General features: G+C 44.1%; 1 protein-coding gene across 1 annotated transcript in view; it reads right to left on the bottom strand.

Annotated features, from left to right (window-relative positions):
• The window catches only part of SLIT3 (slit guidance ligand 3), a 598,723-nt gene that overhangs the window by 160,076 nt on the left and 426,346 nt on the right, over window positions 1-12,301 (bottom strand). Inside the window, exon 6 of the mRNA XM_082650871.1 lies at window positions 4,850-4,921. Within this exon, the coding sequence (XP_082506997.1) occupies window positions 4,850-4,921 (72 nt within the window). The remainder of the gene's footprint in view (window positions 1-4,849; window positions 4,922-12,301) is intronic.

Raw genomic sequence — 12,301 nt, forward strand, 5'->3', positions numbered from 1 at the left:
TTGCTACCGCTAACTTGCTGTTGCCATTGTCTTGTCTCCTAGACAGGGCTAGGACTTGGGTGAGGGAAGTGGGGTGCCCTGGGTACACAATGTTAGGAGGCGGGCCCCACTCTAGTCCCGACCCTGCTCTCAACCTCTCTGTGTCTTATCTCAACAATAAGAGGTCATCCTGGAGACAGCTAAGGTCCTTCCAGAACCAGCCTATGATGATATCACTGAACTTCCAAAATTGGTTAAGTGACATAAATGGGAGTGAGGCTTTCAAAACAGCATTCGTGTGTTATCTGCAGACCTGTCACATCTATGTGAAATTTGGCCAGTACTAGTGATTTATCAAGGGCAGACCACTCACAGAAAGTGCTTTCAGGATGTGTTCCTGACATCTTTAGCCTGGCATTTTTGGCAGCATACCTACTGAACTTCTGATTTGCTACAAGTAGTCAGGAGACAATGTCTGAGAATCTCTTCCCTTCTCCTGCAATACTGTTGAAACAAAATTAAATAATTTATTAACTAGGTTGTCTCATTTTTGTTTCATTTGTCCATACTCTTAATTTTTTTCCCATTAAACATTTTTCCGACCCAAGATGGCATGTCGGGGAGAGAGGAGCCTGGTAAAACTGGTGACACGTCTGGCTGTCCTCTACCTAGCTGACGGGGGCTAGAAACCCAGGGCTCAGAGTCCCTCCACAAATGATTCCTGACCAGCCAGGGAAACGCAGTCTTGGCATATTCGACCGTGGTTTAAACACGCCTTGCTCAGAGAAAACCTAGTACGCGAACCGCCAAGTGTACAGATCAAGCAGAAATGAATGGTCCATGATTTGTGTAACAGAAGGGCGTCTGACTCACAGAAAGCAAGGTCCCTCAGTTAAGAACCTTAAGCTCCACACAGAAAGTTGGAGCTGTATTATAGGGAGGTCTAGAGAACGGAGCGCCGTGGAGTACCAAAATCAATTGGTGACGTCCAGAAGTGAGAATAAGTCATCGTTGGGACTAGAATGTAAGTCAGTGAAAAAGCAGGATGATTTTCTTTCCCCTGTGAGTCTGATTTACCTTCAACTTTGTGGGGAGCCATCCCTGGGTAAAGGGAATGACAATTTTACAAGCTGCGGGGGGCTCTGGCATTCTCCTCGGCAGGACCACGAGTCACTGATAGCTTGCCTAGACCAGCTCTTGGGGCCAGTTCACACCACCCTGCGGCACACGTTGGCCATGCTTCAGGGCAGCCAACACCACGAGAGCCTTAGCAACACAGATCAGAAAGGCAGCTTGGTAAAAGAGTTAATTACACAGGTTCTGCGGCTGGCTAGTTAAGCAGTTACTTGGCTTCTCTGAAATGGGTATCTCTCTGTAAAAGGAGGGTGACACTAACAGTTTCACGGAGGGGTTGTCAGGATGCAAAGAGATAACGATGTAAAAGTACTGCTTTTGGTGTTGGGTACTAGTAACTGCACAACAAACGCCACTATTATCACTTGCTTCGCCCGTACTCTGCTTTCCTTCTCACTCCCTTTTCTGGCTACCTGAAAAGGGGAGGGTGGTGGCTCTCTTCCTTTGTCTACCATACTCTGTGCTGGACATCTGCCATTGGGCATGAGTCAAAAATGAGGTTGAGGTGGGCAGATTTCACAGTCTTTCCTAATGTTGCACAGTTCCTACTGCTAGGGGTTCCCGCCCAGACCCACCCCCTAGGTTCAGTGCAACCAACCTCAGACTGGATAGAAAGAGGTTTTATAGCATTTCCATCCACAGAAAGGATGGAATAACAGGGTGATCCCATGTGAAATATTTTCACTAGTAGTTTTTGTCCCTAAACTTAAGTTAATTTTGAGAGAGCTTTCCATGAGGTAATCAGGAGTCTTTCCTTATTTTGCACTTCATGCTGCCTAGTGACAGAGAGAAAACACACCCGAAATACTATATTTTGTCTTCTTGACTTGCAGACTTTAAAAGCTTGAGATACTTAGAGATGACCTTTGTGCGGACAGAGTTTTTTGAATTCCCTCCTGCCCCCTGTCTCTGTCTCTCTCTCTCTGAAGAATTTATTAAGTTAATGTATGATGCCCTCACTTAGTTTCTATTTATTATTTCATTGTCAAGTTTCTTTATGGTGTCTAAGTTGTGATTACAGAGAAGTATTATACAATGTCAATGTGTAGATGAGATTTGGAAGGTCTGGGGTTAGGGCGGGGAGGTTCTTTAAATGGAGATGTCAGCTCCAGCCGATTTCAGAATGGCTCACCATGAAGACGGATGGTTCCAAAGCTGTGTGCCTCTGCTAGAAATTAAAAACCCATGGAATACTTGATTATGATTAATCTTAAGTGCTTAGCCATGTGAAGCCAAATGAGAGTATCTTTAAAACAAAGCTATTGGGCTTCCCTGGTGGCGCAGTGGTTGAGAGTCTGCCTGCTGATGCAGGGGACACGGGTTCGTGCCCCGGTCCAGGAAGATCCCATGTGCTGCGGAGCGGTTGGGCCCGTGAGCCATGGCCGCTGAGCCTGCGCGTCCGGAGCCTGTGCTCCGCAACGGGAGAGGCCACAGCAGTGAGAGACCCGTGTACCGCTAAAAAAAACCCAAAAAAACAAAAAAACAAAAAAACAAAAAAAGCTATTGATCTAGTTTTGTTTGGAATTGAGAAGATAAACTAATCAGATCCTGGGGGGTCTTTATAACGATGGGGAAAGAGAACTTTTTTTTTCCATCCTGGGTTTTTAAGCTTCAAGTTTGAGAGACCTGGTGTATCTGCATAAAATATAAATATATATTTTGATAGCAACTATCAGAGTAGAGAGGGGCAATCCAATTCTGTCCTGGACAGGAGTATGATGGAGATGAGGGCATGGTGGGGAGAAAGTTAGGGAGGTGGAGAGGACATCATTTAGAGATCCCCTCCTATGCAGTATATAGGGCATCTCCTCTTAAAGTTAAAGAAACAGAGAGGTGGAGTAGCTTGGCCAAAGTGCCACCACATTCGGGATTCCACACCCAGGCGTGTCTGACTGTACAGCCCTTCTCTCTCCCTGAAGACAGCCTTCCTGGTGAGGCAAGATGACACCACTCTGAGTTGAGAGAACTAACATGTGGGCTGTCAGGTGGTCACAGCTGTTTTGTGGCAGCTGGTGACTTCCATTTCCTGGTCTCTTCCCAGGGAATTTTCTCATCCTTCTCGAGAAGAAGGTGATATGCTCCTAGCAGCCCTCTCTACAGAGGCTTTTTTTGCAGGCAGGGAAAATCGAGCCTACCCTTCTCAGCTCCAGCCTCTTGCTAAGAGGAGTCCTGGGTTACTAAATTTGGGCTGGCATCCTCTCCCTAGCAGACACACATTTGGTGCCGGTTCCGGGGTCAGAGTTTGGGTGAGGAGAGACCATCAATCTTAGGAATGACAACCCGACCTCTCTGGCTGTGGGTCCTGCGTTTTCTGTACCGGGAATTCTCGGTTTTCATCCAATTTCCAGCAGCTTGCAGCATCAGCATCCTCTCTGATTTCCCGTGATTCCTCTTGGAATTACCTTCCCCTCACACAACGTGAAGAGGATGTCTCCAACCCATGGCTACTGTCTGCGGGGCCAGGTGAAAAGGATGGTGGAAGGAGGACCTTCCTTCCCTTATGGACGAAGGGACATGTTAACGTACTTGTTCTTTCATTTGTTTGACATTTATTCATTCTTCTGGAAGTCAGAGATATGTAACCTGGTGACTACGTAATTTATTTATTTACTTATTTATTTAATTTTCAGGGGGATGGTCAACACATCCTATGCTTATCATTCTGGCTAGAACTGTAGCATCAGAGTTATTTTTAGAAGCAAGCAGTTACAGAACTTGGAGAGGGGAAGTCACCCCCAAGATAAAGCAACCGTCCCCTTCATTTTTCAAATGAGAAGCTGAGGGTCCAAGCACAGAAGGGACTTGCCCAAGGTCACACAGCTAACCGAGGGGCTGAGTCAGGACCGAACCGCACGTCTCCCGAAGCAAGTTCTGCTAGGCTGTATTGCCTTCCTCTCCAGGTTTTCCCAAATCAGGGACAGCTGGAAGTGTAGTTGGGGCATGCGGGAGGACAATCAAAATGTTTTCTCACACAATTCAATTTGAGTTTGACCCCAGGATGCCTCCTAGCCGACTTTCCCCCTTGGAAATCAGGTGTCCTTAGCTGGACCCATCTGAAAATCCAGAACACAGAAGGGCGGCTACACATTTTTCCTAGACAAGGTATGCAGGGTGGTCTTCTGGGGAGGGGTGCACCTCCTCTCATCTCCCCCCCCCAGCCCTTGTCACTTTAAGGTTACTGCTTAAAGTTTGGATTTAATCCTGAGATGTGATCTCAAGTGCAACAGCAATGACTGGACTTTACCAGGCTGTTTGGCATTCCCCCTGGTCCTGCGTTAAAGTCGCTTTCTGATTCTGGGTAATTCCAGCCGACCCCCTGGTGCTACCCCTTTCTCATTTCCCAGACCTGTAACCTGCCTCTCCATAAGTAAGCCCACACTCAGACGCTCCCTGATTGCTCTGGCAGGCGCTGGGGGTCTACTCCAGCCCATCTGTTTCACCCAGCAACAAATACCGCGGGAGCATCGGGGGAGAAAGGACTCAACTGAGACTTAATTAGCAGTAACCCCAGTTTGTGGGAGGAGAGAAATCCCACTTTGCTGCCTGCAAACACTTTGGCCAAGGTGAGCCAGAGGGATCTCCCGGTTCGCAATTTTAATAGCACTGCAGCAGAAGACACAGAAATGCATCCACACGGACCCCCCAGGCACACACACTCCCCCTTCTCTCCTCCTCACTCGGACACACACACACGCACGCACACGCACACAAGGCAGCGATCGCAAAATCAACTCACAGGATCTCTAAATCACGCAGCGCTCGGAAGGCTCCATCTTCAATGCAGCTGATGCGGTTGTTGTCTAGTTGCCTGTGGAAAAGCAAGGGAAGAGCATGAAGGCTGAGTGGGGGCCGTGCTGAGGAGCTGGGCAGTCTGGGCCGGGTGTCCCTGGTCCCCCGAGCGCCTGTCCCTCCACCCTCGCCGGCTCTGCTCGTCCCCGCCAGGAGCTCGTGCAGAGCCAGCCTGTCTGCCACGCTGCTGTCTCTCCTCTCTGACTGTCTGAGGGAACTACACAGACGAGCGCACCAAAGGCTGTCAGGTCTCAGTAAATATTAATTGCGCATTTTTTTTTTTAGGCAGAAGGGAGTAATTTCATTACATTAGGGCATCCAATCCATTACGAGCTCTTACCGTCATGTCACTGAAACAATTTCATTAAGCTAAAGGCCTGTAAATCATTGGAGGTCACTGCTCTGCCCTCCGTGACCTCCCAGAATGCTTTTTTTTCCCTCGCTCCCTCTCCCTGTCTCCCTTTTACTGGAAGTTGCGGTCTTCTGCTCTGACACAGTGCTAAATCTCAAGGCTTTATCTGCCCAAGAGCAGCGAGGGTGCATGGGGAATATACCAATTCCAAATTAGACTCAACTAATCTAATTTTATAGTCTTTTTATTATTCTAAGCACCAAATGTCTGTGGTGGTTTGATGTCTCTGTGCTTTGTTATGGGGCCCATCTGGTAGGTCATTCTATTGAAGTCTTTTCTGACTAAATACAGATTCCGTCAAACTGCACCAAGCATCATCGACATTAAAGAAATTCATTGATGGAAGCGTTCTGGATGCGGGAAAAAAGGACTATCCTTATTGCCTTAAAGATATACCACTTAAATTTAAATTGGGGAGAATTAAATGCACCTATTTCAGGACTTTTTTTTCTTATGTCCCTTTCCATCTTCTGAGCACAGAAATCATGTCTTTTAAGGAGATGCCTTGACTCATATATATTCCAGCTGGGGACTGAGGTTATTCTAGTTGAAGGATAACAAATAGATTCCACTATCTCAAATGCCTGACGTGTAAGTCAGAAGATTTACCATGACCACACCCCAACTTAAATATCATCTATTATATATATATATATAAAATTTAATTTTAAAAAAAGATGTTATATAGAAAATGGTTATTATCACCAGGCTGTCTTATATTTTGTGTGCAGAACACACACAAAATATAATTTATGCTGGGGGCCAGGAGAAAAGTGTGACTGGAAAAAAATATTGTAAAGCGATTATACTCCGATTAAAAAAAAGAAAAAAAAACAAAAAAGAAAGAAGTGTGACTGTGTTGAAAAACTCCCTCCTAGGTTCCTTTTTCTTTCTTTTGTCTCAGATAAAATCAGCCCCTCTCAAGTGCACGGTTCTCCTGATGCTGGAATTTTCACTTGAAACTTGTGCTAATCTATTCCAAGACAACTCTCTGCAGAAGATATATCAAAGCTGCCTCTGGTAGCCCTCTTGGAGCATTTTATATTCTGCCGAAGGAAGGTGGAATTACAATTAAAATCCTATTATCACTGAAAAAATATATAGATGCAGGATTGCATAAATACGCAGGAATGAAACACGTAGAATCAGAGTGATGGAGAACATCACAGCAGACGGGCTCTGCCGCGGTCTCATGTGGAACGGAACCATCTCAAAAGACGCTCCCGATACAACACACTAGGTGTTTAGGATTATAGAATTAACAGGAAATGGGTATCTCAAGAAGCAGAAGCACTCCGTAGGTTGACAAATTCTACATCTAGCGTTCAAAGTCCTTGCTGACGCCAAATCACACCGCATCTCAGAGTAGTTCCTGCTACCCTGAATTCTTCCCTTAACGAGAGTTTACTGAGTGGCCTTTCTGTAGAGCTCCTGTAAGCGTTGGGGCCACTGATTCCCCGCAAAGGTTCTGTTAAGGCAGCCTGCTACCACTGCCCAACTTCTAGATTTATCAGCGTTTAAGTGCCAATGAATTAACAACCCTTGCTCCACGCCAAGGCCACCAAACCTTACCAAGCAGAAATGCAGTGGAGCTGGCTTTTGGGTCCAAGAAATTGTTCATTGAACATGCTGAATTCGGCAAAAATGGTACCATCCGCCTAAGTAGAAAAGTACCTAAATCATCCAGTCGGGAAGTCTGGGGTAGTGCGTAGAGATGGTAGTTTGTGGTGCACCTGCTTTCATGCAGACATTTTAGAGAGGTCCTGGCTATTAGAATATTATTTATTTGCCGGATTTGGGAAGCGTTTTCTATTCCTTTTATGAATGCACCAGAAACCAAACAGGATACTCTAAATGTACACTTTTACATGAAAAGTATGTAACTTGCAGGGGAGAAGAAGCTCATAGAAAGAAGAGAAAACATGAAGTGGTAGAAAGAAATTAAAAAGGGTGGGGGGGAAGGAGATGTGCAAAAGATTTAAAAAAATCCACTAGTCTGGGCTTCCCTGGTGGCGCAGTGCTTGAGAGTCCGCCTGCCGATGCAGGGGGACACGGGTTCGTGCCCCGGTCCAGGGGGATCCCACATGCCGTGGAGCGGCTGGGCCTGTGAGCCATGGCCGCTGGGCCTGCGCATCCGGAGCCTGTGGTCCGCAATGGGGGAGGCCACAACAGTGAGAGGCCCGCGTACCGCAAAAAAAAAAAAAAAAAAAAAAAAAAAAATCCACTAGTCAGTCTCCCATCAGGGTCCTGCCACTCAGGATACAGAGCAGTGGAGACAGAGTCTCTGAGAGGACGCTGCTCATTCTAAGGCTAAAAGCAGAGATCTCCAGTACATTATCAATTATGTGATGTTTAAATAGTTTCACGGGGTGGCACAAGTCGACACCTAGTTCTTCATGAATAATGGGGAAAACCAAGCTTTAATATAAGCATCTCTGTGGGTGTATTTTATAGAGTATTTTGGAACACATGAAATGTATCAAATTTTAAAATATTTATGCTGAAGTGTGCTTTTCTAGAAGACATTTATTATAACCAAGATTGTCTCCTTTCATTCGAGCCACAGATAAACAGTATCCCTGCCTTGGTGGTCAGAGTCCTTCCCAAGATGCATCTTACAGAAATCTACAGGGTAGATTTACAGAAATCTTACAGAAATCTACAGGGTAAAGGCCTGCGAGGGTCCTGTCAGGAAACGAAAACCCGAGTTACTTCACTTCCCAGCTATTACATCTCCATGGCACTGAGCATCAGAGCGTTCATGAAATGCTCATTAATTGTCTGCAATCAATTCTGATATGTCCTGCAAATAATCTAGGTCCCTAAAACAAAGTAAATACACACTTGGATCCAACAAGTTTTCGTTTTCTTTCATAATTACATCTCAGACACAACACAAGTTAGTCCTGAAGCACGGGAGAGGGGAGGCGAAATAAAAGCAAACCCAGCATCTTTTTGTGGGTGTTGGGAGAGAAGTGAAATAGGCACATGGAGAACCTTCCAGAGCTAAGGCCAAAGCATTTGACTTAGCAGTTTGCTTCTGGGGGTGGATGGAGGCTGCCGACTCTGCTCTAAGCTCTCAAGTCAAAGGTCGATATTGTGCCTTTGAAGAGACTCATGCAAAGAACCTCTTAAAAACAAATCAAAAAAGCCCATTGCCTCCTCCATACACTGTTACTCAGGAGGCAGGTGCAAAAGGAACTTCGGAAACGGGAGCACTAAGAACTCAGCCATCTGAAAGTGCCTGGGAGCTCTCTTTCTATTTTTCCTTGGCAATAAGAAGTGTGTTTTGTACTGCTACTGAATCTTTTCTTCTTCTTCTTCTTTTTTTTTTTTTTGCTTTAATCTTTTCTTCTTGCCACACGAAATAACCTACCCCCATGCCTTGCCTAGTGCCAGGGACTCCACAGCTGGTCACGTATGGCTGCAGAATGAGTCCTTCTAGTGCAAGTGTGACAGGGCTGGGCTCAAAATATATGGAAGAAAGCTCTAAGCCACGAGCAACACTGTTCTGGCTGTGGCCCTATGGCCCCAGCACTAACAATAATGACGGAGCATTCCCTTCACGAGCACATGGCGGGGGACCGCCTTTCTGCCACACAGATCTCTGCCAGCCAGCATTTGGGAAGGTCGCTTGGAAGAAAGGGAGATTTCCATGGGCGCAGAGTAAAGGTGGAGAGCAGGAAGGCAGTGGATGGAGGAAAGGTTGGCTGTTTATGTTTTGGAGGCGACTTGCATTGTCCTCTTACTTTATACAGAATACTCAATGTGATTTACACTCTCCTGCCTGTGAATAAGGCGAGAAGCCCCCAAACGTTCATGATATTAAATTAACTGCTCTAATTTCCCTGGGCAGCTCAGATTTCGGCAAACAATGCGAGTGCTAAAAGGATACCAGAGTCCATTTAGAAAGGAATCCTCCAACAAGAACTAAATGCAGACTCCCCGAGAGGAGCTTTCTGACTACTGTATTTTTATACTCTGAGAATATAAACAAGTCAGAAAGCAAAGTCAGCGTGAGTGAGGACTTAAAATAATCTCCACAAACAGCAGACAGGGAGATAGTGCTTTTGTAAGAATTCCCATTTGTAAGCATAATGTTATCACAATTCATCTCTTTCCATCACAATTTCAAATTTCATCATTGAAGCAGGATAGAAATATTTCTGCAGTTCAAAGATGAAAAGAAGCACATCTAAATCCTTAAAAAGGGGTTTAAAAAAAGCCTGATTACAGTATCAAGAGGCATCTATCTATCTCCCAACGACCACTGCACAACAACAAGAGAAGAAGGAAAATTTCATGATTTCAGTGATGCATTTGAGACTCCGTGAGGAATACCTCGAAAATAGAAAGCTCCAGAAATAGGCTTTGGAGAGCTGGAAGAAAAGAAGAATTTCCAACTAGCTATCTAGATGCAAGGTCTACATACCAGGGTACACCTACCCAGATGTTCACTTCTCATCCTGATGTTCTGTGGGTCCCAAGAATCTCAGCCCATGAATCGGTAAACCTAGCCTCAGGGCACTGTCACCCTGGGCCCAAAATTCAGCTGCAGTGTTTTGCTATAGGACTGCAGCGACTCTAGCTGCAGTCCTCCTGATGCTAAATGGGAGAAGTAGCTAAAGTTCAGCACCCTTTGGAGTTAAGCAGTTTGCTAATTTCCCAGCAAAAGGATCTACATGAAATGCGCAAAACAAGTGGAAGGGCTGCTGCATGAAATTCACAAGGGAAGCCTTACTAGAAATTCAAAGCAAGTCTATGGTCTTGGAATACAACAGTTAATGAACCTATAAGAGCAACTGAGTATTATTAGATGTTCACACTGATTAGGTACCAGGGTATAGAATGAAGTGTGAGAAATCCTTTGAAAATATTTGGAAGGTTACCACCTGTGGTTTTATATCTCAGTTATCTTAAAAGGTATAAGAGAATTCTAAAAACTAAACTAATTTGAATTTGTTTTTAATGAAATAGATATGTTCCAACATAAACATATTCGAAGTGTATTTCTTTTTCTACACCGAGGAGAAATAGAATGTTGCAACTATGAAAAAAACAAAACAAAACAAAACCAACCTGGGAAAAAAAGAACCTGCTTTCTTAAAACAAGCCAGAAGACAAAACATGAAGTAGCCTTGGCCTGCTATTCCGTTTCTTCCTGTTAGCCAACTGTCCTTTAAGGAGAAAACAAGAAATCCAGTAGTGTTTCTGAAGGTTGCTTTATATGACAGTTTAACATTCTAAAAAAATCATTATTGAAGAACAAATTATAGAAGCAGTTGTCTTCTGCTGGCTGGGCTCTTCAGAAGAAACAAAATAAAGCTCAAGGTTATTTTAACTGGCAAAAGGAAAAAAATCGTGTTCAAAAGAAATGCATACACTTCATATAATTGAGTACTGGTCACACTTTGTACGCAAATCAAACACTTGATCCAAGCCACAGTCTGCTAATGAATTGTCACTATCTCTCATCATTAAGGAGCTACTGTAATTCCACATTAAAACAACATCTCAAATGAGCAAAAAGAGCTGAATCTATTATTTTGCACATTTTGTACACTTGCCCACCAGACCTAAGAATAACTGCATATAGATATGTTTATTGATCCATGAATTATTTATGTATCCACAAAGATTCTTGTCTATAGAACTGAGAACTTTATGCCTATTTTTTCTACATAATAATTACACGTACTATCTACCTATTGTATGCATGTAAATGAAAACGCGTATTACAAGATAGGTAAAGAAAGTGATATTGACCTCTGAAATTTAACATGCCTCCATCAGTTATACTTACAGAGATATTTAGATAATTAAGTGATGGTTAGCATTCCCAAACTTCAACCAACCAAATCTACTTTGCAGAGGACAGAGTCCTAGGTTAACTAAGGTCTCTGATCAGAACACCTGCCTAGAACTTAGTGAAAAATTGAAGCATGGATCTGTTTTACTAAGCATCGTTATGCATACTTCGCCACATGGCCAGCATAATACCTTTTATTTAGTATATATCATACTGCTGTTTGACATATGCAACTTCTCAGCGGGAGAATAACTGCACCCACTCCAGTAGATGCTCCTGAAAGCCAGCTCTGCAATAATGCAAACACAGATGATGGATTAGCACCAAAGCGGCACGCCAGACCTTGGAGAATAAAGGCGTGTTTTACACATCACTGGGAAATATCAATAACTCCACTTCTGTGTTTACATAGTTTCCGGTTTGTCAGGGATTTGGCAAATGAATTTGTGCAGAAAAATGTGTGTGTGTAGCGGGGTGTTAGAAATCCCTGCAAATTAATTCAGCAGGAAGGACAGTTGTTGGGAAGAAGCTGAGCTCTCATTTATTCTGGACAAGTTTCAGAAACAAATTTCTGGCTTTTCTAGATAAAACAACAACAACAAAAACCAAGCAAACAAAAAGCAAATCAAACGAAGATATCCCATATTCACAAGGAGAGAATTTCTTTTCTCAGCAACTTTTAGACCAAGGGGGACCGAGGAAGTTTGGTTATTGTTTGCAAAATGTGCTCTCATGTTTTGAGACATGCCTCAGATCCAGCCTTTCTTGTGTCAACCTGATATGAGGACCAAAGGACTTTATAGCTAGGATGGCCAACTTGCCAAGGTTGGCCCAGAACTTCCCCCATTTTAGCACTGAAACTTCTGAGACCAATCCTGGGAAACTCTTCCGTCCCAGGTAAACCTGAAGGTTTTGCACCTTAGTGTATAACTCTGTTGGAAACATGTATTCTCAGCACATCATCCCTTCACCTATGTCCCTACGCCTTAAAATGTCTGTTGATTCACAAACGTGGCTTTCAGTTATATCATCTCCAAAAAGCTCCTCACCGCAGCTACTGTAAAATGGGCTGTCGCTTTACAAACACACCTGCAACTGGACTGGTGGGGGCCTTCAAAGTGGCTGAAATGTTCCAATGTGATTCTTAACCTTCCTCATTGGCAATTAAAATTTCTTTG

This window comes from Grampus griseus (assembly GCF_964374135.1).
Source record: "Grampus griseus genome assembly, chromosome: 3".
NCBI lineage: Eukaryota > Metazoa > Chordata > Mammalia > Artiodactyla > Delphinidae > Grampus > Grampus griseus.